General features: G+C 37.1%; 1 protein-coding gene across 1 annotated transcript in view; it reads left to right on the forward strand.

Moving 5' to 3' along the window:
• Positions 1–27,049, forward strand: part of LAMA2 (laminin subunit alpha 2) — a 617,443-nt gene that overhangs the window by 453,135 nt on the left and 137,259 nt on the right. Inside the window, exons 33-34 of the mRNA XM_034990595.1 lie at positions 15,509–15,651; positions 19,495–19,593. Coding sequence (XP_034846486.1) covers positions 15,509–15,651; positions 19,495–19,593 — 242 coding nt within the window. The remainder of the gene's footprint in view (positions 1–15,508; positions 15,652–19,494; positions 19,594–27,049) is intronic.

Genomic DNA, 27,049 nt, shown 5'->3' on the forward strand with positions numbered 1-27,049 from the left:
CTCGGTAGCATAGACATTTTAACAATATTTTTTCTTCCAATACATGAACATGGAATGTTTTTCCATTTCTTTGTGTCTTCCTCATTTTCTTTCATGAGTGTTCTATAGTTTTTAGAGTATAGGTCTTTTACCTCTTTGGTTTGGTATCTTTTGGTTTTGGGTGCAGTTGTAAATGGGATCGATTCCTTAATATCTCTTTCTTCTGTCTAATTGTTAGTGTATAGAAATGCAACTGATTTCTGTGCATTGATTTTATATCCTGCCATGTTGCTGAATTCCTGTATGAGTTCTAGAAATTTTGGGGTGGAGTCTTTTGGGTTTTCCACATGAAGTATTGTGTCATCTATGAAGAGTGAGGGTTTGACTTCTTCCTTGCCAGTTTGCATGCCTTTTATTTCTTTTTGTTGTCTGATTGCTGAGGCTAGGACTTCTAGCACTATGTTGAACAACAGTGGTGAGAGTGGGCATCCCTGTTGTGTTCCTGACCTTAGGTGAAAAGCTCTCCGTTTTTCCCCATTGAGAATGATATTCGCTGTGGGCTTTTCATATATGGCCTTTATGATATCGAGGTATGTTCCCTCTATCGCTACACTGTGAAGAGTTTTAATCAAGAAAGGACAATGTATTGTGTCAAATGCTTTTTCTGCATTTATTGAGAAGATCATATGGTCCTGTCCTTTCTTTTATTAATGTGATGTATCATGTTGATTGATTTGTGAATATTGAACCACCCTAGCAGTCCAGGAGTAAATCCCACTTGGTCATGGTGAATAATCCTTTTAATGCACTGTTGGATTCTATTGGCTAGTATCTTGGTGAGAATTTTTGCATCCATGTTCATCAGGGATATTGGTCTGTCATTCTCCTTTCTGGTGGGATCTTTGTCTAGTTTTGGGATCAAGGTAATGCTGGCCTCATAGAACAAATTTGTAAGTTTTCCTTCCATTTCTATTTTTTGAAACAGCTTCCAAAGAATAGGTATTAGGTCTTTAAATGTTTTGTAAAATTCCCCTGGGAAGCCATCTGGCCCTGAACTCTTGCTTGTTGGGAGATTTTTGATTACTGCTTCAATTTCCTTTCTGGTATGGGTCTGCTTAGGTTTTCTATTTCTTCCTGTTTCAGTTTTGGTAGTCTATAAGTTTCTGGGAATGCACCCATTTCTTCCAGCTTGCCTAATTTGTTGGCATATAATTGCTCATAATATGTTCTTAAAATTGTATTTCTTGGTGTTGGTCATGATCTCTCCTCTTTAATTCACAATTTTATTGATTTGGGTCCTTTCTCTTTTCTTTTTGATAAGTCTGGCTAGGGTTTTATTGATCTCATTAATTATTTCAAAGAACCAGCTTCTAGTTTCATTGATCTGTTCTACTGTTCTTTCAGTTTCTATTTCATTGATTTCTGCTCTAATCTTTATTAATTCTCTTCTCCTGCTTGGTTTAGGCTTTATTTGCTGTTCTTTCTCCAGCTTCTTTAGGTATAAGGTTAGTTTGTGTATTTGAGACTTTTCTAATTTCTCGAGAATGGCTTGTGTTGCTATGTACTTCCATCTTAGGACTGCCTTTGCTGCATCCCAAAGGTTTTGAACAGTTGTGTTTTCATTTTCACTTGTTTCCATGAGTTTTTTTAATTCTTTAATTTCCTGGTTGCCCCATGCATTTTTTAGTAGGATGCTCTTTAGCCTCCAAATATTTGAATTCCTTCCAAATTTCCTCTTGTTATTGAGTTCCAGTTTCAAAGCATTGTGGTCTGAAAATATTCAGGGAATGATCCCATTCTTTTTGTACCAGTTGAGACCTGATTTGTGCTCCAGTATGTGATCTATTCTGGAGAATGTTCCATGTGCACTTAAGAAGAATGTGTAGTCTGTTGCTTTAGGATGGAATGTTCTGAATATATCTGTGAAGTCCATCTGGTCCAGTGTGTCATTCAAAGCCCTTGTTTCCTTGTTGATCTTCTGCTTAGATGATCTGTCCATTGCTGTGAGTGGGGTGTTAAAGTCCCCTCCTATTATTATATTATTATCAGTGTGTTTCTTTAATTTTGTTATTAATTGGTTTATATAATTGGCTGCTCCCAAGTTAGGAGAATAAATATTTACAATTGTTAGATCTTCTTGTTGGATCAATCCTTTAATTATATAGTGTCCCTCTTCATCCCTTACTACAGTCTTTGGTTTAAAATCTAATTCGTCTGATATAAGGATTTCTAACCTAGCTTTCTTTTGATGTCTATTAGCATGATAAATTGTTCTCCACCCCATCCCGCCACCACTTTCAATCTGGAGGTGTCTTTGGGTCTAAAATGAGTCTCTATAGACAGCATATGGATGGGTCTTGCTTTTTATCCAATCTGATACCCTGTGTCTTTTGATTGGAACATTTAGTCCATTTACATTCAAATAACTATTGAAAGTTATGAATTTAGTGCCATTGTATTACCTGTAAAGTCCCTATTTCTGTATATTGTCTCTGTTTCTTTCCTGTCTGTGTTACTTTTGGGCGCTCTCTTTGCTTACAGGATCCCATTTAATATTTCTCCAGGGCTGGTTTACTGATCACAAATTCTTTTAGTTTGTTTGTCTTGGAAGTTCTTTATCTCTCCTTCTATTTTGAATGACAATCTTGCTGGATAAAATATTCTTGGCTGCATGTTTTTCTCATTTAGTATGCTGAAAATATCATGACAGCCCTTTCTGGCCTGCTAGGTCTCTGTGGATAGGTCTCCCACCAGTCTAATGTTCCTACTCTTGTACATTAAGGACCTCTTGTCTCGAGCTGCTTTCAGGATTTTCTCTTTATCTCTGAAATTTACCAGCTTCACTATTATATGTCACTAATATATATCAATTATATATTGATTTTGCCAGGGGTTCTCTCTACCTCCTGGACTTGAATCCCTGTTTCCTTCCCCAAATCAGGGAAGTTCTCAGCTATGATTTACTCAAATATACATTCTGTCCCTCTCTCTCTTCTTCCTCTGGGACCCCAAAAATTCTAATATTGTTTTGCTTTACAGTATCGCTGATTTCTTGAAGCCTCCTTTAATGGCCCATTAGTTGTTTTTTTTTTCTTTTCCTCAGCTTCCTTCCTTTCCATCATTTTGTCTTCTATGTCACTGACTCTCTCTTCTGCCTCATTTACTCTAGCTGTTCGAGCATCCATTTTAGACTGCATCTCAGTTAAAGCATTTTTTATTTCAGCCTGATTAGATTTTATTTCTGCACTAAGAGGTTCTCTATTGTCTTTTATGCTTTCTTCAAACCCAGAGTAACTTTATAATCATTATTCTGAATTCTAGGTCTGACATTTTACTTATATCCATATCGATTCAATCTACAGCAGAGTATTACCTCTGGTTTTTTCTTTTGTTGTGAACTTCTCTTTCTCACCATTTTATCCAGAGAAGAATAGATGAACGAGAGAACAAAATCAAAAATATCAACCACAACCCCAGCAAAATACACACTAAACAAATCTGAAGAGGTCAGAAACCAAAAAAGAAAAGGAAATAAAAGGGAGGAAAAAAGAATATAAGCTCACAGGTGGATAAAACAGGGTGATCCTCTTGGTCCTGGGTATTTTTTGGTCTCTTTGTTAGAAGACACTAAATCCCAAAATTGTAAGGAAAGAAAAACGTATATATACAAAAATAAAATTGAATACAGTGAAAGGAAGCCAGAAATGAAGAATATATCTATAAAATGAAAATGTAAAAATGAAAATTAAAAAAGACTTAAAAACAGTTGATAAAATAAGCAACTAGTTGAAAAGGAAAAACAAGAAAAAAGAAAAAGAAAATTTTAAACTGAAAGACTAAAGACTCATGAGAAAAAGACCTCAAATTCTATATACTATTTTCTCCTAGCACAAGAGTTTTTCAGTTCTGTGTGATCCATAGATTTGGTATCACCCAGTGTTCCTGCTGGTCTTCTGGGGGAGGGGCCCGTTGCACTGATTCTCAGGTGTCTTTGCCTGGGCTGAGTTGCACCACCCCTTGCCAGGGGGCCAAGCTCAGTGTAAGCTGCTTTGGGTTGCTCTATGTGGCTTTTGTTCCCTAGGATTTCATGCCGCTTGCAAAAAGTGGACGTGTTTCTATTTGTAGAATTGCAGCAATTCTTTTCTTAGCTCTCGGGTTGAATTCACAGGAGTTCAGAATGATTTGATAGATATCTATGTGAATTCGAGGGACCAGATGAAATGCAGGTCCCCTACTCTTCCACCATCTTCACTCTATTCTCCCTTTTTTAGTTCTTTTCAGTATAAAGTTAGGTTGTTTATTTGAGATTTTTCTTGTTTCCTGAGGTAAGCCTGTATTGTTATAAACTTCCTTCTTAGAACTGTTTTTGCTGCATTCCAAGGATTTGGTACCATGTGTTTTCAGTTTTATGTGTCTCCATGTATATTTTTTTTCCTCTTTGATTTCTTATTCAATTCATTTTTTAGTAGCATATTGCTGAGTCTCCATGTGTTCAGGCTGGCTTTTAAAATGTGCCAGAAAAGGTAAAAACTGGGTATGTTTGCTAATATAGGTTTTTAAATCATTTTTTCAATGTATTTCAATCATCTTTAATAAAAATGTATCACGTTTAGAATAAAAATAAATTTCAAGGTTGAAGGGAGGGAAAGATTAAATGTAACATATAATATATATATACATTATCATGTTCAGTTATTGGTTATATGCATATGCACTTTTTCAAAATAATGACATATTTTAATGATAATTGAAGTGGACTTCTAATGTAATCAAATTCATCTTAATATTGTTTTCAAGTTAGATTATTAACATTGACATATTTAACTAGATAATATATAGATGCTCCAAATATAAACAGTAATATAACAGTCCTTGAATTTTAAATCATCAATTTTCTTAATTATCCAGAAGTAAACTTGAAATACAAACACCACATTTGATGTTAATCACAAAAAATTGCAATATTGCAATAACACATTAAAGTCTATGAGATAAAATAATGGGATTATTTTCTGAACTATTATTTTAAAGAGAGTTGTCATTCCTCCCATCAACAACAGTGCCTATAAGTTCTTATTCTGTTGGTGATTAATACTTTATATACATTTAAATAAATTTATAAGAAAACTCATTTTTTTTCTCTGTCACATCAATGGAATTTAAACCTCCCAGGGTCCCAGGTAATAGCAAAAGTGCCAATCCTTCAGTTACAGAGTTACTCTAGCCTTATAATGTTCATTTGCATTTTTCTTGTCCCACAGAGAAATGTACTTCCCATTGCTATACATGATATTCAGTTCAGTTTCTATATCCAGGAAATTTTAATATTCTTCTGGAGGATTAAATAATAGTGTTTTTTTCTTATACAAAAGAAGTGTTAAGTTATGGGGATTTTTTTATATGTAGACATTTTTTCTTAAGTGTTTATAATTATTTTATAAATAAATATTTCTTTTATATTTTAAGATACTTATAAGAAATATTTTAATTTTATAAATGCTGTGTAGATTTTCCTCATGTTGCTCTTAAACATTAGTGATTTCCATTTCTAGTAATGTTTACTCTTTACCCTTTATTAGGTTAACTGTTAGAATTGTTGCATAGGCTTTTCTTCTTTTCTCATATTTTAAAATTTCTCCTGTGGCAGAAAAATATGCCATACTTCTATTATATTGACCTGCGCCAAGACTCAGGTTCTACTTCTAGTTTTGAGATAAGATAATCAAGACACAAATAATGACATAACTGACTTATCTTCAAATCTCTTTTTAGTATCTTTCTATATCCTTAAGCTAAATAAGAGCAAGATATCAAAGAATGATTCACCTGGCCTGTTTGATCTGCAAAGCCTGTTTTATCACATGTGACTTTAGTGGAATTGTATAAGGCCTGTGAGTGGGTGTGTATGAAGGTAGCCTGGTTTGGGCAAGAGAATATGTATGTGTAGTAAGAGAAATGTCTTCTAAGAAAAATCTCTTCTGAGCTTAGAGCCCATGTTACATTGATAAAGAAAAGAGATAAATGGGTGCTGGTAAGATGGTGGTGACTATAAAAATTAAGATATTTGTCCTATTATGTAATAAATTAGCACTCAGGTTAGTAGCATGCATTATATAGTTAATTTTTCTCTCTTTAATTAATTCACTAGAAAACAGGACTTAATTTCGCCCACATTGTGGATTTGTGTATTTTTAAAAATAGAAAAAAAACCCACAGTAAATGATCTAGGCATGATCATTGCATTATCTCAAGAGAGCTGCATACTGGTGGAAAGAATCTATATACATCCTGTAAAGTTAGTTACATAATTAATTTGTTTAACAAAGGTTATAAAATTTTGCTGTAGAGATTGTGCAGTACAGAGCAAATGCAGAAATCATGGAAGAGCTTCCTTGGAGCAGCTGAGAGACTTATAGCTGCCATGGACAATTGCCAGTGAGCAACCTAGGATTTTATAGGAGCCAAAATGGTGGATTTCTTGTAGGACATGGTCTTTTATACATGGAATTTCCATTACTGTCATGAGGAATGTACACAAATAATCTATGCCCTTAATAGGTAATATTTAGATAGCAGAGTCTCTCCTAGTGAGCCAAATTCAATCCACCAAGGTTATCAGCCTCACTCATCAGAGTCAGTGCCTGGGCATGCCCAACCAAAACATCTGTCTTCAGATTCTAGGCATTCTCCAAAGCCCATTTTACCACACATGGTTCATCAGAATAGTAATTTTTTAAAGGTTCACCTATATCGAGAGCTTCATTTGCCAGACACTATATTAAGCACTTTATATGCTTTTAAATGATTACAACATCCCTATACATTATTATCTCCACTGTGTGATAAGAAAACTGAATTAGGTGATTTAAGTTGCTTTTCCAAAGCTCACAGTGACTTTTCCATAGAGCTATGATTTGAACTTAGGTTTGCCTTGCAAATCTTACTTTCTTTTATGCTGACTGCCAATACAAGACACTGAAAGCAGACATGGTTTTCCTAGTATATTCAACATTAATTAATTCAGCTCTTTATTCATTTACCTCTTGGGTTTAAAGCCCATGTTACCTCAATAAAGAATAAAGATAAAATGGGTTAAAAAATGAAAAACTTTAAATATATATGTTAAGAGATACATACTTTTTTTTCCTACTAACTGTTGAGACTCTCTCCTCTAAGATTTAAAACATTATGGGGGCGCCTGGGTGGCTCAGTTGGTTAAGCGACTGCCTTCAGCTCAGGTCATGATCCTGGAGTCCCGGGATCGAGTCCCGCATCGGGCTCCCTGCTCAGTGGAGAGTCTGCTTCTCCCTCTGACCCTCCTCCCTCTCATGCTCTCTGTCTCTCATTCTCTCTCTCGCAAATAAATAAAATCTTAAAAAAAAATTTTTAAATAAATAAATAAAACATTATGATAGTTATATGGGAGTTAGGATAGATTTTTATTCATCAAGGATTGTCAAGTAGAGTCCTACCTTCTATACAAGTGAAAAACACATTAGCTGGGTGCTCAGATTTCTTTCTAGATCTTTTTACTTTTTTCTAATAGGAATAATTTGGGACAACTCTACAGTGTGTTCTTCCCTTATAAATGTTGGTGAGTCCTGAAGAGATATTTTGTTGGACTTCCCAAAACAGGACGGACTTATCCTTAGTATGTTAGGTTAATACAAATCCAACCTCCTCTTCCAACCCTCATTCACAATTTACATTATCATTTTATAAAATGAGAACAACCACCTGCCTTTCTGAAATTTGAGAATGAGCAAGAAAGACATTATTTATTTAATAGTAAAGTTCTGTACAGTGAATCACAAAACTCAGATTTTTCATGTCCTATTTTCTACAGATCAGTAGTTAGCACAAAACAACTCATGTAATGTTTAAAATAGATTATGAGTGGCATAGTAAAATATATTACTCTTATAGAGAACAGAAATTAAAATTAGGAGCTGTTGGCAAGATGTTATTCCATAAAGAGTGCCTGAAATAGCATTTTATAAATATCAAATTGATGCTTCCTATTTTTATTCACTGCCTATGAGATATTAAGAATATAAGAGCTTTATTGCTTATAGTCACAATTTATCTATAATATAACATTTAAGATGAGGTTTTGCTTGCCAGTGTTGCAAAAGCAGTTATGAAGCGTGTTTTTTACCTGCAACCTAGCTAAATGTGATAGCACACCTTAATTCTGTAAAATACATACTTTTCAGCCACTTGGTGAAAGCTAAGATCTGAAGTTTTGTCCTACCTTGACACTGATCTGCAGAGATGGTCAAGATTATTGTTTTTAATATCCAGTTGCTAGCAAGGATCTTATCATAATAATGTAGCGGCCCTTATATATTGTTGTTAGAACAGTGTTATACTCTTATAAATCAACGATGATTGTTAATGGCAATTATTGCTCCCCTATAAATGAAAGCAGGAACAAAATAGTGCAATGGGGCCGATCACTATTAAGAAAATGAGACTTTCCATAATAAAAGATGATGATAAAGCATCAGTTGACCTCCAGATGCTTTTTAATGAGCTATGGCTTTGCTTGCGGGACATGTGATCACCCTCCATCCTTACCCCTTAAATGCCATCCTCTTTCTGCTCCCACTTAATCCCCAAATGCTATTTCCTATCCAAAGACCAGTATGTCTACTGTAGTTTTTTACAACTCCAAGCTTTGGCATATTATTCAAATTCGGATGTCATAGAATCTATAGAAGCAACTTCTGTTCACCCTGTTTGCACTTGACTTGTATCTGTTTTGTTAGTAAAAGATGCTTTGAGTTTTTTGTCAACCTTCTTAGCATAGGTCCAGGATTACGAGATTGCAACTCTCACTCTGATTCTAGGTAATTTTCCTGATCATTGGGTTTGTATATCACATTGGGAAAGCCATTCTCTTAATGGAGGAAGGAGTTGTGCTATTGAACTGTCATGTACAGGAGGCTGATCACTACTTCCTGTATTTTCTGTCAGGCTTAATTTTAAGAGTAAACTCCATTTGATTACAGTTTTCACTGTGCTAGATTGAAGGAGTTCATTGACCTCGAAGAACAATAGAATCCTAAGATCTTCAAGTCAGAGGAATTCTTATAAGTAAGATAGTGCAATTGTCTTTTCTGTGGTGTCCCTGAAGCAGACTATCTCCTGATGCCAGGAAGCATGCTGTCATGATGTGTCTCTAGAAGGTTCGAATCCTGGCTGGTCACATACAAGTTGTGTGACACCATGTAGTCAACTCTTTTAAACCTCATTTCATCATCTGTAAAATGGAAACAAAATACTGTATACATATATGCGAAGTACTTAAGCATAATACATGCTCAGTAAATTCTAGGCATTATTAGCATCATGGTTATTATTTGACCACTTTTTTGCAAAAACATGTTTTGTGCAACTCATCAGTTTCTGATGAAATATTTAGGTTAGGCTGACTTCTGGTTTTCTATAATTCTCTCTAATTCTAGGCTCTTCAACTCACTGAAAACCCCTTTTATGACCACCTTATATTTTCTCCTCTCTTTAAGTTTTCACATGGCAATATTTATAGGCTCATATATACAATTATTTTGACTATTTTACTCATCTTTTAAATGAGGATATTAATAGCACTTTATAGAATTGCTGTGAACATTAGATGAGATAATGAAGGCAAGAAAGAACGTATTGCCTGCTATGTAATGAACATATAGATAAAAGTTACTATCCCATTATTATTATAGTGCTTACAAAAAAGTTTCCTTTTTTTGTTTTTTGTTGTTGTTTAATATTTTATTTATTTATATATTTGAGAGAGATTGAGGGAGAGAGCTAGAGAGAGCATGAGAGCAGGGTGAGGGGCAGAGGGAGAAGAAGACTCCCTGCTGAGCAGGGAGCCTGATCCAGGACTCGATCCCAGGATCCTGGGATCATGACCTGAGCTGAAGGCAGACACCTAACCAACTGAGCCACCCAGGTGCCCTCCTTTTTTTTGGAACAGTTATGCCATACTTAAGCCATATTGAACTTGTGTTATATATATATATACTTATGTACAGAATTTTGTTTAACATATATAAAATAAAATTTATATATAAATATTTTAAAATTAAGTTAAAATTAAGATATAAAAATTTATATTATATAACATAATTATATGCATTTATTAGTTTATTAATTATAAATTTGTTATTTATATTCTATATTTTATATAATTATACTTATATATTATATGATATCTTAAATATATAATTACATATAATATATGAAACAACTTGGTGCATGAACAAATTCATCAGCCTCATCTAAAGCCTACAGAATACCTTTCCCTTTATTCAGAGAAATAATAGGCAAAAAAGACTTCTTAATCAGTTTAAAACCAAATTTTTATTTTAGACGATATTATTTCTACATAATAATAAGCCCTAAATATGTGCCAATCTAAAAGTTTCTTCTTGAAAGGGAAAGAGAAAGGAGAGAAATATAAAATCCATATCCTAGGAAATATCAATGGCCTTAATATAAAAGAGTTAAATTAAAACATGAATATAGGTACACAAATTTAGTCTTTTGTTAGAAATGTATATTTACTCATTCATCCCTATTCTATTAGGGCAGACAATTTATGTATTTTACCTAAAATTGGTTAATGGGTTTGGCCTTTTCAAAAATACTCATTGCACTCATTTCAGCTTCAGCTTCTTTGGTGTGGACATAGTGTGTGAATTTTTTGTGACAGTAAGCCAGTAGTTATTATGCATGGGGGACTCTGGTAGAAATGCAGTATTTTGTACTAATTGCTAACAGAAAGATCTGTAATATCAGTTGCATGATTTGTCCCTTACATGTGCCCAGCTATAACAATCTGAATTTAGTACTGCATTTGTTAATATTAGACACAAATTTATCCTGACACTTTTATAGGCAAAGCCTCAGAAACATTTAGTCATGTAAAATATAATCATAGTCTTGAAATATTTGCTTTTGTTCCCATGCAGTTTAGCCAGGATCTCACTTTATAACCTTATCTCTTGCTGAATAGAATGGTTGGAAGAGGTTCTTTGGGGGTCCTGATTATAAGATAGGTGTTAATTTACACTGAGCAGTTACTGCACATTCATCAAAGAACAACTGTTTACATAATGTGAATATTCCATGTCTCTGTACACTCTTCAAATCTTCCCTCTTATAGTGAATTAAATGTGGTTTTAATTTGCATCCATGTTTGTTGCCAGACACTTCAGACTTTTTGAGGGCAAATAAAAGTAGCTTGCGGTATATGTAAAATATTTTGTGTCAGAATAAAATAGCAAACCATTATGTAAAAGGCATATTTCCTCGTGGGTGTATCTTCTAACTGCATGAACTAAACTTATATAGAAGCTTTAGGAAAATCCCCATGGCTGTCATATCCATAAGTCTTTCTGACCCATTTGGACAGATGTTAGTATATTACTTGGAGCATACTGTAAAACTTACCTTTCACTTACGGAAATGTGCTTCTACTTTGTTCCTCAAAAAGCAAATACAGAGACCATAAGACATGGGACAATAATAGATCTTTGGAACAGAAACATAAAATGGGATGTCTGAGTCCTTGAAAGAGCAATTAAATACATTTTTATTTCAACAACTGAAGATGAGGAACCAAAACAGATGGGCAGGGGATAGAATAAGCGAGAGAAAAATCAGTATTCATCATGCCTCTTGGCATTCTAGTTCACCAATTTACTCTGTAGTGTATTACAGTAAATCAGACCTAGTTCTGCATTCCAGTGCTTGATTTATTCTTATATGAAATAAAATCTGAGAAAACTTTTCCCTGGAAATTTCTGGAGCCACCAGTGAGGAACCTCTAGCCACACTATTATCAGTGAGCTGACTCAATTTCTTCTTGGAAATAGGTAGGTTATAAATTATAAATACATTAGAGAAAGGGCTAGCAAAAGATTCCTGAAGAACACACTGCCCTAAAAAGCATGGTGAGACATCCTATTATGAAGTATCTCTCAAGATCTTGAAAGTAAAAAAAACATATTTTTTGTTTACATCCTGGGAACATCTGCCCAAAATCCATCTGCACTAGAAGTTGAATGGAACTTTATAATAATGATAAAGTTGGCCTCAGTTGAAAAGGAACCTTTGTATCCTTCCTAACTTTTAATAAAATTAAGAATTTTTGCTAATACTTGTTCTTAGCCTGTGAATTGCAACTTGTAAGTCCCTGATCTGAATTTGAACTCTAAATCACACTTGCAAAACTTGGGAAAGTTTATCAGTTATGTATTGCTACCACTCCAAAATTCAATAACTTAAAACAACAACTGGATATATCCTCAGGTTTCTGTAGGTTGACAGATTGGGCTGGCTCCAATGGATAGTTCTTTTGTTGTCATGCCTGAGGAGGCTCAGATAGCCCCATTCACATGATGGAGCCTCAGCTGGAGTGGTCGGGCCTGCCTTTCTCTTGCTCACAGCTGCCTCTCTTCCTCAAGAAGACTCATTTGGAATTATCCATAAGGCAGCAGGGTTCCAAGAATGTGAAAGCAGAAAATGCTGAACGCCTTGAAGCTGAGGCTGAAGAGTCACACAATATTCCTCTGACACACTCTTTGGGTCAGAGTGTGTCATAAATCCAACCCAGATTTAAGGGGGAGGAATAAGGCTCTACTTCTTAATGGGAGAACAGGAAGGAAGTGGTGACCATTTTTAATCCATCCCAGAACTGAGCATTGCCCTTATCTGGTCAGTAACCCATCTGTGTTGTTTCTTTCTTGATAACATTTCTTATCTTTTTGCTTCTCATCCCTTCCTCCATTCCAATAACTCTTTCCTAAGTCAAAACTGAATTACCTCAAAACAAACAAACAAAAACCTGAATTACTTTATGTGGGTATCATAACAGCCATTTCCCAACATTACTCAGTCTCTGCCTCTCCAATCACAAGACAATTTTTCCTTACCATTGTTTTTATTCTGTTCTCCTGTTCCTCACATATCTGTGTTGTTCTCCAGTTCCTATCTCATTATCATGTTCTCCCATTTAGACACTTCCTGTTTGACCATTCTTCTCTCCCTCCCTTCCTCCCTCCCTCCCTTTCCCTCTCTCCCTCTCTCTGTTCTCTCCCTCTAACACTCTGCTCTTTTCCAAAATATTTTTGCTCTTCTTTCACAAAGATAGTCATAAGCACATGTTTTTTTACTATGTTTACTGTGTATAAGACACTATCCTAAACACTGTGACCAAAGGTTTTTAAGTATGGTATGGAAGAAGTAATATATAACCAAAGTAATAAGGGAGCTCATACACACATGAGTGTTAAGATAACGAGACCAAGGGAATGCAATAGTGATTGCTGGAGACAGTCATTTCTGAGTCATCATGGCCTTCCCCTCTGAGGAAGTACCACTTAAGCCTTTGACCTGAATATCCAGGAGCTGCATAGGGGAAGATGGAGGGAGAAGTATCCGAGGCAGAGGAGACAACAAGCAAAATGACGACTTTCATCTTTAGGATTGAGCATCCCTAAAGCTTATCATCTGCAATGGTGTCTCTAAACCCTAGCTGTATGATCGGATCCTCTATAATCTAAAAATTCTGACGCCTAGGCCTTGCCACAGACCCAAGAAATCAGATGCTCTGAAGGTGGGGGTGGGAAGTACCTGGACATCTGTATTTTATAAATCCCCATAGGATTTTAATGTACAGCCAAGTGGCTGTCTTCTGTGATTTAAGAAAATTGTTCAGATGATTCTGAGACCCACTAGCGTTTGACACCCAGACTGTGTTCTGATGTTTAGACAGAGTCAGTTCGGCAGCTAATTATGTTGCCGGTTGTGTTTTCTGTAAATGTTTCATGTAGACAGGTGTGTTAAAGCTTCTCAAGCACTCCCATTGAACTGGGAGCAGGAAGACACAGCACTCTGTTGTTTACACTGAGTTTCCATGTAGAGCAAATTCCCTTTCATTCCGGTTAGCAGAAGAGGAAGAGAATACAGCTCCAGTTCCACACTTGGGCTCCTGCCTCCAAAGCCTCTTTGTTCACTCAGCTGGCAAAGCTCCTGCAGGGGACACTCTACAGTTGCAGGTATCATCCGTACGCAGCTGATTTACTGAAAGCCCTGCTGGGGCAGTTGAAGCCCTGTGAAGGGATCTTGTAACTCACCTTTAACTGCTGTCCTATCAAAAAAATCACCCTCTGTACTACTTCTCTTTGTTTACAAGCTTTAGTTAGTGGCTTTTTCTCCATTAGGCAGCTCAGGGGAGTGCTATTTTAGAGGACTGATTGAATTCTTGCCAATTTGGGGCATGGTCCAAAGCTACTCCAAATCTTGGTATTTGCCATGTTATGCATTTACTCTTCTTATTGTGCATAGTTTTGATACCTCCTTCTGCTGAATATATGCTAGAAATTATAACTGTCTACATAAATGCATATCATAAACACGGTAATACATGCTCCTTGGCATGGAGAAGCTACACCTCGTTGCTCCATTGCAAAGGGTTAAAAAAAAAAAAAGGAACTAAAAACTTCAAACTGAATATGTATATATTTAAAATCCTACAAGAGAATTCATGTATTTTCATTTTAGAAATTCTACTGTTTATGAAATTAATCTAATAATGAAAAAACCATCCATTTTTTTTTCTCTCTACTAACTCTACCACCAGCCCCCTTCCACCACGCCAAGCATGAGCACTCCCTCTTTCTAATTACCGAAAAGATTATACATAGAATATTAGCACTTCTGGCTACTTACGGAATAACACTTTCCTGGCCCTTAGCAATTATTTATCCACAAGGCTGGATGAGGTTAATTAGCAAAGCAGGAATTTGTGGGAGAGCATGTAATGACGGGCGATAATGGGCTGAAAGGCTAAAGAGGAAAAGTTGGCAAATAAGTCGGTAAGTGAGTAAATAAATACATACATACCATGAGCCAAAGAAACACAAATTATAAAAAGAAAAGTTCTTTCTTTTGACTTCTCTTTTTTAAAAATTATTCTTTTCCGTAGTTGTCAAGCGGAAAAGTTGCACAAATTTGGGATATGCAGCCTACATGGTATGTGAAACACGGGGAGACCCCATTGCTGTAGACACTCTCCAGTCCACTGCAGTAGAGCACGTTATTTGCATACAGTTTTAGACATGGGAGCATGTCTTATGCTCTAGTTACAGATGTCCGCTAGATTGCTTATGTGGGAACTGCTGGAACGTTCATAATGTTATATCCCATGTCTTACCTCTCGTACTTCTGTAATATGCTCGTTCCCCTCAAAATCCATTTGCTCCTCCTCTTTGGTTCTCACCTTACGTCCCTGTCCCTATTTCAGCTTCTGGCCAACAGGCATGTCTGCTCTCCTGTTGTTCTTTTCCTCTTTTTTACAACCATCATCCATTTGAAAGTGTTAATTATCTAAGATGTGTAGCATCATCTCTCGCGGAATTATACGTGGGCCATAAAATATTTCATAGCTGAAATCTTTGAACATCTGCCTGGGATGTTTAACAGAAGTAAATATTCTATGTCATTTCCCCTTTCACAGTTTGTGGAGATGAATGCACGGGCCTTCTTCTCAGTGACTTGGCTCACCTGGAGCAGATGGCCATGAGTATCAACCTCACTGGCCCACTACCTGCCCCATATAAAATGCTGTATGGTCTCGAAAATATGACTCAAGAACTAAAGGTAGGTTGGAGCAGTCATGGCAAGAGCCAGGGAAAAGATGACAGAAGCTTCCCAAGGGGTAGTGGCCAGAATTAGTAAATCTTCCCTTCACTCCAAATCAAGGCAAGCAACCAGGAGGAAAATTCAGAGATTTTCTAAACCAGTGTTTTTCAAATTTGAGTATTAACTATAACAGATTGCTGTTAAGGGAAAGTGGCTTATGTACTCTCAGTGCTTGGCCTAAATCAGCTTTATTATGTTATTTAAATATGTACAAACATAAAATCAGGTATAGTTCCTATACTTACAGCTCGATAAAATCAAAACACATTAATCCTTACAAAAGCCTAAAAAAACCCAATAAAATTAAAATTAAAAACATTAATATAAAATAACAGATGATTTTTGCTGAGAGCAAATTCCTGCTTGCAACAAGAATATGACCCTGACTACTTCCACACAGGTTCTTTCATCAGTATGTATATTACATATAATTCCTACCATTCTACAGTATGAACTACAGAGCCCCTTGCAAGGGGTCCTAAAATGACGTTTGTCATTACTTGACAAGGTCACATGATTTACGTGTTCAATCTGCCATACGATCAGACATGCATGCAGAGGTAGGTGCTGAGATCAGATGGCCATAGTCATCTCTCAGGTGCCCGGCCTGAGTTCCAGAAATGCTTACATTAACATTTAAGTTTCCCATCAAAATGAAAACACAAGATTAAAACTTTGTACTAGAGAGCTAGCAGACCTTTGAAAACACTTCAACGAGAACTAATTTGAAAAACACTATTCTAAAACATTGTTAAAACTTTCGGTAGTGGGTGGGAGAGGAGGAAATGTTAAGGAAATTGGGACTTCATCTGATAACAAAAGATGGAAAGTGACTCCCAATTTGCTATCCGTCAATGATCAGGTATTTTTTGAGAAATTCTGGAATGTTTCGGTATTGCACTTGGTTCCCTGGGAGTTTCATGATTCATACACTGTGGTCACTACCCTCAGGAAGCTTACAGTCTATGTGGTTAAAGCAATAATTTAACAATCAGGATACTCATCATGTGTTTTATAAATTTTTGACTTACAATATTGTACAAAGATTAGAGAAACAGGTAATATTCGGAGAAACAAGGGAATGCATTATTATTTTTTTTAAATATTTTATTTATTTATTTGAGAGAGAGAGACAGAGAGAGAGCATGAGAGGGGGGAGGGTCCGGAGGGTCAGAGGGAGAAGCAGACTCCCTGCGGAGCAGGGAGCCCGATGCGGGACTCGATCCAGGGACTCCAGGATCATGACCTGAGCTGAAGGCAGTCGCTTAACCAACTGAGCCACCCAGGCGCCCAAGGGAATGCATTATTAATGAGAGTGTAATTTGTGCCGGAACTTGAAGAATAGACACAATTTAATAGGCAGAGAAATGTTGGCAAGGACTGGAGGAAAAATCTAAGATTTACTCACTAGACACTGGCAGATACTCTTCTAGGGAGTATATTCTGTAATCTGGACCATGGCCTTCAAGGCAAGTATTATTATTCCTATTTTCCAGAAGAGGAAGCCAATAATGATGACAGCAAAAATAACTAACACTTAGTGATGGGTATCTCTGTGCAAAGCAATTAAGTGACTAAAGTCTTACATGAATTATCATACATAAATCTTCTAGAAACTCCAAGAGGTAGGAAAGAAGTACTGTTTTTTTCAGGTAGGGAAACTAAAACACAGAAAAGTTAATGTGAGACACAAGATCACATGGCTACTAAGTGCAGAGCCAGGATTTGAGTAGAGGCCCTATGACTTTAGGGCTGGGGAGAATGAAACTACCTTTGTCAAGCTCAGAGAGAGAAAGTAACTTGCCTGGAAAGGCCCAGCCTAGACTGCCATCGATAAAGCCTCGCTGGCCCTGGGCTCATACTCCTTCCTCGAGTCAAAGAAGAGAGTGTGTGAGCAGAGATGGAGCTGTGAATTCACAGGGCCTCTCTGTCCTACACGAGAAGGCAGGCATGCTCGTAAAAGATAAGGCTAGAAACTTGAGTGGGGCAGGGTGTTATGAAGGACAACCTTGAAAGCTAGACAGAGGAATCCGAGTTTACCTTGTAGGCCTCATATTCAGAAATGGGAGTTTTAATGAGGAAGATGCTGACTAGTAATTTTCCTTAGTCCCCCGCCACCCCCCATCCACGGTTTCAGTTACCCACAGTCAACCTTGGTTCACAAGCAGATGATCCCCCTTCTGACTTGTCATCAGAAGGTCAATAGTAGCCTCATGCTACGCCACAGTGCCTCATTATGTAAGCATTTCATCATCTTACATCATCACAAGAAGGGTGAATACATTCCAGTAATGTTTTTTGAGAGAGGGACAAAGTACATTCACATAATTTTTATTACAGCATATCTTTATAATTGTTCTATTTTATTGTTGTTAATCTCTTACTGGGCCCAATTTATGAATTAAATTTTATCCTAGGCTCATATGCAGAGGGAAAAACTGTATATCGGGGTTCAATACTACCAGCAGTTTCAGGCGTGTACTGGGGGTCCTGGGACGTAGCCCCCATGGATGAGGGGGGACTACTCTGCATGGGAGGAATACAAAGAAAGGAAATTGAACTAGAAAAGCAAATACTTCAGTAGGACATAAACCATTTTGAAAATACTGCATAAGCACTGGATGAAGTAGCAAAAGGCCCTAATGGAAGAGCTTTTAATCTGTGGCCACTACCTGAACCAAGAGATACAGTTCTCTACCTCCTGAGGGCTGGCTGAGCATTGGTCAACACCACCTTGATTTTCCTTCAATTCCAGTCTTTCTTGATTCGGGGATTGTGTCCTTCTTCTACAATTTATTTAATACCTGGATCCTTGGGATCCTATCTTGATATTTTAAAATGGTAAGCAAATTATTTTACCTCCTTGTTTGTTTCCTTTCCCTGTGTCCAGCCAGAGACCACTGAGAACAGAGTTGTGTTTCTGAGCTCATTGCAACAAGGGACACTGCCCACTATGGGGCATGTATGTGTGTCTCCATAAGAAGGTCATAGAAATGACTCCAAGTATTGGGTTTGTGCTGGGTGTTCTGGGGCAGCTGTAAGGAAGCAGGGGTTTGGGCTGGGTTGGGTGCCATTAGGAAATGGAGGTAATGGATTATTCCAATGAATCTTATGGAGAAGGAGGGAAGAACACAGGGAGGCTAAAGCTGTAATGACCAAAGGGGCAGTGGTCACTCAGATTCGACAGCAAATGGATTTTTGATACCTTTGAAACCATGGCTTTGTCTGTGCTTAGACAAGATTATGGAGTGGTCTTGTTTTCTTTCATTCATCGCTGTCACAGAGTGACCCTGTCTAATGTTACTGTTCTGTGACATTGACTGGGTTCAACAGAAGAAAACGGCCTCTCTGTGAGTGCCTGGCCAGGCCCCTCCTCTCTTTCTTTCCTGTAAACTCTCCGTTGGTTGAAATGGGAGCCTTGAACAATCAGAGTTCATCTTGACTCTACCCCTTACTGGCCATGTGATCTTGGGCAAGTTTTAACTTTCTTCGAGCCAGAGTTTCTTCAGACACAAAACAAAAAAACATTTACCTCATAGAATTGTTGTAAGAATTAAGTGGGGAAAAAAAAGCCTGAGACATAGTAATTTTTCAATAAATGACTGCAATTTGCATGGCTTGCCAGGATATTTTGCATAGCATTTCATATATATGTGCCCAGTTGAAATGGTTTATCTTTCCTTTGAAGGCGAGATGGTGAAATACTTTGTATAAAAAGGAAAACTGTTGTGTTAAATGTGCAACCCCATAATCACTGCAAAACCTTTTACTGAAATGTATGTGGAATGAAATCTTTTTCAGCACCTGCTCTCCCCTCAGCGGGCCCCAGAGAGGCTCATTCAATTGGCAGAGGGCAACCTGAACACGCTCGTGTCGGAAATGAATGAGCTTCTGACCAGGGTAAGCTGGGAGGGTCATGAATCTTCTTATAGCAGATAGATCATGTATTTTAAGGAAAATTACATCAAATTTCTTTTTTTTTTTTAAAGATTTTATTTATTTATTTGAGAGAGAGAGAATGAGAAACAGAGAGCATGAGAGGGAGGAGGGTCAAAGGGAGAAGCAGACCCCCTGCCCAGCAGGGAGCCCGATGCGGGACTCGATCCCGGGACTCCAGGATCATGACCCGAGCTGAAGGCAGTCGCTTAACCAACTGAGCCACCCAGGCGCCCCACATCAAATTTCTGAAGTGCAAATATTGTTGTTTCTAATTCCCAATTAGGTGCATGAAGTAGATGTATTTTGACTTGCTACTTCTGCCTCAAATAAAATCCTGAAACTCAGTAGCATCAAAGGAAGTTGTGATGCTAGGGTAATGTCAAGGACAAGGGCTAAAAATATCAGAGTGACAGTATATTTTGAAAATTCTATCCAGTCACACATAAAAGGTTTTATCAATTTTGAATTCCAACAGCACTGTCTTTGACTATGTAAGGAAAAAGAAAAACAAATGAAAATACTTACAGACGCTTTGATCTCATCACGGGATATTTGCATTTGTATAGAAATACAGTCTAAATCAGTATTCCCACACAAAAGAGGAAATCTTTATTGTGAAAATCCAAAGCATTTAAGACACTTTGAAAAGTTAGAATGTAAAGTCCATGTTACATTTATCAGACTTTTTAAGGAATTGGGTGTTTTAAACTTTCAAAACTGCAAGGTCAAGTTTCTTTTTACTGTTAGAAAACAACACAAAGTCCGCCATCTTGTGGCCAGAAAAATGCATGAGCAGAGAACTGGCTTGTCATTTAGGAATCCCGTTAGATTTTCTAAGAGCTTTAAATGACAACAAATATTGGAGTTAGAATGTTCTTACATATTATCTAGTTCATTTTTGTTTGTTTGTTTAAGAAGCGATACCTCAGGGCGTGACAATGAAAAGAATTACCACTGGCCATACAATTCACTAAACTCAGGGACCTAAGTAGAACCCAGTCTCCAGATTCCCATTGGTCCAGTAATCTTTCCACCTCACATGCATGCTGCTGGTTTAGGAAAATTTCCACAAGGAAATCAAATTGGCTTCTGAGCACATAACACTAAACAATGGCCCTGAGATTACAGATAGCATATGAAACGCTTTTTCAGAATCTAGTACCAGCTAGATACAGAACAGAGTTGCTTGCCAGTTCTTGTTAGGTATTAATTAGATTAATAAATACATTTATCTCATATTAATTTAATAGCTAATAACTTTGTATTTGCTATGTAATTACAACTAAATAAGAAATTTTAAACTGGTCATAGCAAACAAAGTAAACTCAATTCAACAAGCATGTATGAATGTTCACCCAAGCTAAGTGTTTGCAGATGAAAGATATAAATGAAGCCCAGTCTTTGTCTTCAAGGAACTTCGGTCGTGTGTGTGTGTGTGTGTGTGTGTATGTGTATACGATATGTATTTAGATGTGTGGAGGGTAATGTGGGACAGCTGCATGCAAATATATAATAAAACATGAAATAAAACAAAGGAACAAGAAATGTACCTGAGAAACATAAATGGAATGATTTAATCTCTTTAAGGGTAATTAGGGAAAATTCCATGGAACAGGAGGCATTTCATTTATTCATTCATTTTATTAATACTTATTGGGCAGCTACCGTGTTCTAGGTACTCTGTCAGAATGACAGACAGTGGGAATAAAGGGATAAGCAAAACTGACACAAGCCTTCTCTCATTGATCTGATTAGAGCCTAATGATCTGAGCCTAGAAACACAAGAAATATTTTTTTACTAGGAAAGTCAGACCTTTATTATGTCTTGGAAGTCCAATGCGCTATCCATTGCGCGACAGAGCCACCTAGACCTTTATTATGTCTTAGCCTACATCTTTTCATCTCTTCAGCAGACTCTCCCATACTGAATAAATTTTTCAAAATAGAATGCATATATTAGAGAAGTTTAAGGTTAAAAGCAAAGTTGATTGGAAAGTATGGACAGTTCCCATATACCCCCTAACCCTATACATACATAGCTTCCCCATTATTAACACCCCCACCCCCAGGGTGGTACATTTGTCGCAATAAATGAAGCTACATTGACAATCATTATCATTCAAAGTTCATAGTGTACTGTGTGGTTCACTCATGGTGTTGTACATTCTTTAGGTTTTGAGAAATGTTTAATGACATGTCTCCACCATTATAGTATCATACGGAGTAGTTTCACTGCCCTAAAAACCCTCTGTGCTCCACCTCCCTCCCTCCTCTCAAACCTCTGGCAAAGTGATCTTTTTACTGTCTCTATAGTTTTACCTTTTTCAGAGCACCATATAGTTGGAATCATACACTATGTAGCCTTTTCACATGGACTTCTTGTACTTAGTAATATCCATTTAAGTTTCCTCTGTGTCTTTTCATGGCTTGATTGCTCATTTCTTTTTTAATGCTGAATAATATTTTCCATTGTCTGTTTGCACCACAGTTTATTTATCCATTCATCTACTAAGGGACATCCTGGTTGCTTCCAAGTTTTGGCAGCATGAATAAAGCTACTATAAACATTTGAGTACATAAGTTTTCAATTCATTTTTGTAAATACCAAGGAGCTCAATTGGTGGATCCTATAGTAAAAGTATGTTTAGTTTTCTAAGAAATCACCAAACTGTCTTCCAAAGTGGTGGTACCATTTTGCATCTCACCAGCAACGAATAAGGTTCCAATTGCTCCACATCCTCACTAACATTTGGTGTTGTCAGTGTTTTGAATTTTGGCCATTCTAATAGGTGTATAGTTTAGCTCCTTGTTTTAATTTACAATTTCCTAATGATATATGATACTGAGCATCTTCTTATATGCTCATTTGCCATCTGCATGTGTATCATCTTTGGTGAGATGTCTCTTTAGGTCTTGCTATGGACTGAGGGTTTATGTCCCCTCCAAAATTCCTATGTTGAAATTCTAACTGGCAGGGTGATGATAATAGGAGGTGAGGCCTTTGAGAGGTGATTAGGTCATGAATGTGGAGTGCTAATGAATGGAATTAGTGCCCTAGAAAAGGAACCCCTATAGGGTGCCTGGGTGGCTCAGATGGTTAAGCGTCTGCCTTCGACTAAGGTCGTGATCCCAGGGTCCTGGGGTCGAGTCCCGCATTGGGCTCTCTGCTCAGCGGGGAGCCTGCCTCTCTCTCTCTCTCTCTTACTCTCTGTCTCTTATGAGTGAATTAATAAAATCTTTAAAAAATAAAAATAAAAAATAAATAAAATAAAAGGAACCCCTATAGAAGAGAGATTCTTTTCCCCTTCCTTGCCTTATGAGGACACAGTGAAAAATGGTACTAGGAAGTAAGTCCTCACCAGACACCAAATCCGCTGGGGACTTGATCTTGCACTTCCCAGTCTCCAGAATTATGAGAAATAAACTTTGTTGTTATAAGCCACCTAATGTATAATATTTGATTATGGCAGCCCAGATGGACTAAGACAAATCTTTTCTCATTTCTTTTTTATTTGCGTTGTTTGTTTTCTTATTATTGAGCTTTAAGAGGTCTTTGTATATTTTGGGTCCTAGCCCTTTATCAGATATGTCTTTTGTAAATATTTTTCCCCAGTCTGTGGCTTGCTTTCTCATTCTCTTGACAGTGTCTTTCACAGTGCAGAAGTTTTTAATTTTAATGAAGTCCAGCTTATCAATTATTTCTTTCATGGATTTGACTTTGGTATTGTATCTAAACGTTGTCACCATATTCAAGGTCGTCTAGATTTTCTCCTATGTTATCTTCTAGGTGTTTTATAGTTTTGTATTTTACATTCAGGTCTATGATCCAATTTCAGTTAATTTCAATATTATTTTTAAATAAACTTGTTATTTTAGAATAGTTTTAGATTTACAGAAAAGTTATAAAGGTAATACAGAGATTTTCTCTATACTCCATACCCAGTTTCCCCTACTGTTAATTTCTTGGTGTGGTATGTCTGCCACAACTAATGAACTAGTATTGATCCATTATTATTAACTAAAAATTGTACTTTATTCAGATTTCTTCAGTTTTCACTTAACATCTTTATATTATTCCAGAATCCCCTCCAGGATACTGCATTACATTTAGTCATCGTGTCTTCTTAGGCTATGGACTGAGATTTAGACTTTCCTTGTTTTTGATGATTTTGATAATTTTGACAAGCTCATGTATTTTGTAGGATGTCCCTCAGTTGGGGCTTAACTCATGTTTTTGTGATAAGCATGGAGTTATGGGTTTTTGTGGGAAAGGCTAAAGAAGTAAAGTATCATTTTTATTACATCAAATTAAGAACCCATGCAATCCATATGTCTTCTTATCTTGATTACCTGGCTAAGGTAGTGTTTGCCAGATTTGTCCACTGTAAAGTTATTCTTTTTCTAAGACCATTTTTATCTGTGCAATCTTCAGATTTTATAACACAAAAAGCCTAGAAATAAGACTACTGAAAGCAAAGATCTCTTCAGTGAAGTGAGGATGAGGAGGAAATGAAAATCCTCATTTATTAATTAACCTGTCTCTATCACATTTATAATTAGAGACATAACTATCATGGAGACCATAAATACTCAAGTCAACATGATCAATTCTTCCCCTGTTGTCATGCTGCATGATAATCAAAAGGTGAATTGATACATATGGAATCATCACTAGAAGGCTAGATGACTGAAATATCCAATAGTATCAGCCTAAGACCACCAGTACCTTTATCTCGTGGCCATGAATGATTCAGCATTGGGACCACAGTCTGAGAAGTGTGGTAGCCATGACTTTCATGGTTACATTAGAGGAGACAGTGCCTTAAACTAGGAGCCCACACGGGAATTACTTGGGGCCAGGTTTCACTCCCAAAGGTTGTGATGTAATTGGTCTGAGAGGGGCAGTAAGTGCACTGGGATTTTCAAGAGCTCTTGGGATGATTCTGATGTCAGCCAAGGTTGAAAACTAGTGTGAGCTTATAATCACCTGATAATTCCAGCTCCCTTCTTTCACTGGTACAGCCAGTCTTTTTTTTTTTTTTTTTAAGATTTTATTCATTTATTTGAGAGAGAATGAGATAGAGAGAGCATGAGAGGGGGGAGGGTCAGTGGGAGAAGCAGACTCCCTGCCGAGCAGGGAGCCCGATGCGGGACTCGATCCCGGGACTCCAGGATCATGACCTGAGCTGAAGGCAGTCGCTTAACCAACTGAGCCACCCAGGCGCCCCACAGCCAGTCTTTTTATGCTCCTTTTTTTCTGCTTTGTTGGCTGACCAGTCGATTTATGACTAACGCATTCTTTAGATTTGTTAAAGCATTTGGTGAGTCTCATCCTACATAGCTGGTGTAGGTGCTTGCCTTTTCTCCTACAAGTGCTTATATATTCTATGCTCATTTTTTCATGGCGCAATCTAGTTCTCTAATAACCTGTGGTAAAGAGAATCATATTCCTCCCCAAACTAACACTTAACATGCATTTTATATAATTTATAGTGCAAATATTACACAGGCAAAGTATTACATAATCACACGTCTCTTTCAGTGTATTTTGATTTATTGCCATTTGATTTCCCTCTTGAAATATAAGTTTCTTGAAACATAGGAATCATATTTAGCATATTTGAACTGTCCTACAATGTGTGTGAATACCGAGATGCTTTTTGAGGCCAACTCCATATATCTCCATAGCTACTGTTCTTAGCTCCCTCTCCTGTTTTACAGCCACAGTTTTTGAAGGCTTTGGAGACAGGTCTGCATTCTCTTCTCACTCCACTGCAATTTAGATTTACTCTCCCGGCTTGCTACTAAAGCTATTTCTAAAAGATAACCAATGACATGTTGGTCACTAAATCCAATGAAAACTTTAATTTACTTGAACCTCCTGTAGCAATTGCCATTTCTGACCCTTCCTTCCTTCTTCACATATTCTCCTCTAGTTTTCTCTTAATTCTCTGTCCTTTTATTCTCAGGCTCTTACTCTGTCCATCCCTTTAAAGTTGGTTTTCTTGGGGTACAGTCATCACTTGTAAATTCTTTCTTTGGGCTTTAATTGCTGAAGATTCAAAAATTTGTATTTTCAAAACAGACTTTATTCTCCGGCTTCAGTCCTAGAAACCTAGCTGCCGATAGGACATCTCAAATTAAACTCATCATCTTCCTCTTAAAACACATACTTTTTCCTATTTAGAGCATCTCAGTGATTTGTCCTCCAATATGTAGCCAGTTCCCCCTCCAAAAAAATGAATGAGTTACCCTTTACCTTCATTTTCAACCCAATCCAATTCAGTTTCCATGTATGACCTCTCTTTCCAAGCCATCTCCAACTCCAACCAATTATTAATCATGTAACGGAGTAAACTCTCCAAATCACAGACCTGATCATTTCGCTCTGCTCCAAATTCTACAACAGCTCTCCATTTGGTGTAGTATGACATATGATGCTCTCCCATTGTGATCTGATTCTTGCTTAATTGCCCAGCCTCATCTCTCCCCAAATTCGCAGCCTGGTTATCGGGACCCTGATACATTTAACATATAAGCCAGAAAGCTAGAAATTTTCCTCAGTCCTTTTTCTTCTTCCCTGTACTCCCACTTATTCAACCCATTATCAAATGCAGGGGGTTGCTCTTCTTGTATAGATCTCCTCTCTGCTATCCAATTCTCGTTCCATCTCCATAACCTTTAGTTTGGAATTACCACGTGGGTTTTCTAGCTACTCCCTCTGCTTTTACTCTTGTTTTCCTTCCACTTTGTTCTCTACAGTGTAGCCAGAATGCACTTTTGCTATTCCAAATCTGAAGATGTCACCCGGGTGCTTAAACTCATCCTCCAATTCTCATGGCTCTTAGGTGAGCGCTTCCAGTCCTCTTGTTGGCCGCATCTCCTGCCACCTGTGCTTCTCACCATCTGCGCTCCAGCCATACAGCCCTTCAGTTACCTCATCCCACCGCTGAGCCTTTCCATAGGTTTCTTTTAGCTTTTGAAGTAAATCACCTTCTCCTGTATCTTGTTAACTTCTATTCATTCCAGTTCACCTTTCAAACCTCAGCTCATGGAACTCTGTCTTAGGGAGACATTTTAGGTGTGATGAGACTCCTCCAAAACTGTCTTATACCGCTGTGCTTTTTCTTCAGTTTGTAATTATAAATTTATTTTCATGATCACTCAACAAATACATCTCTACTCTACCAGACTATAGGCTCCAAAAGGGCAAGAGGTATGTCCTTTAATTTTTTTTTTTCTCACCACAGTATCACCAATCTCACGCACACAGTAGTTCAGTAATTTGTTTAATTAATTAACTGTGAATAATTTAAAAATAGCATTTAAACAACTAGATGACAGAAAAACTCAAAATAAGCATTGATTTTTAATGTCTCTAAAATACACTAAAATCAGGCATATACTGATAATTATA

Source organism: Mirounga leonina, unplaced genomic scaffold (assembly GCF_011800145.1).
Source record: "Mirounga leonina isolate KUSES-001 unplaced genomic scaffold, KU_Mleo_1.0 Mir_53, whole genome shotgun sequence".
Lineage (NCBI taxonomy): Eukaryota > Metazoa > Chordata > Mammalia > Carnivora > Phocidae > Mirounga > Mirounga leonina.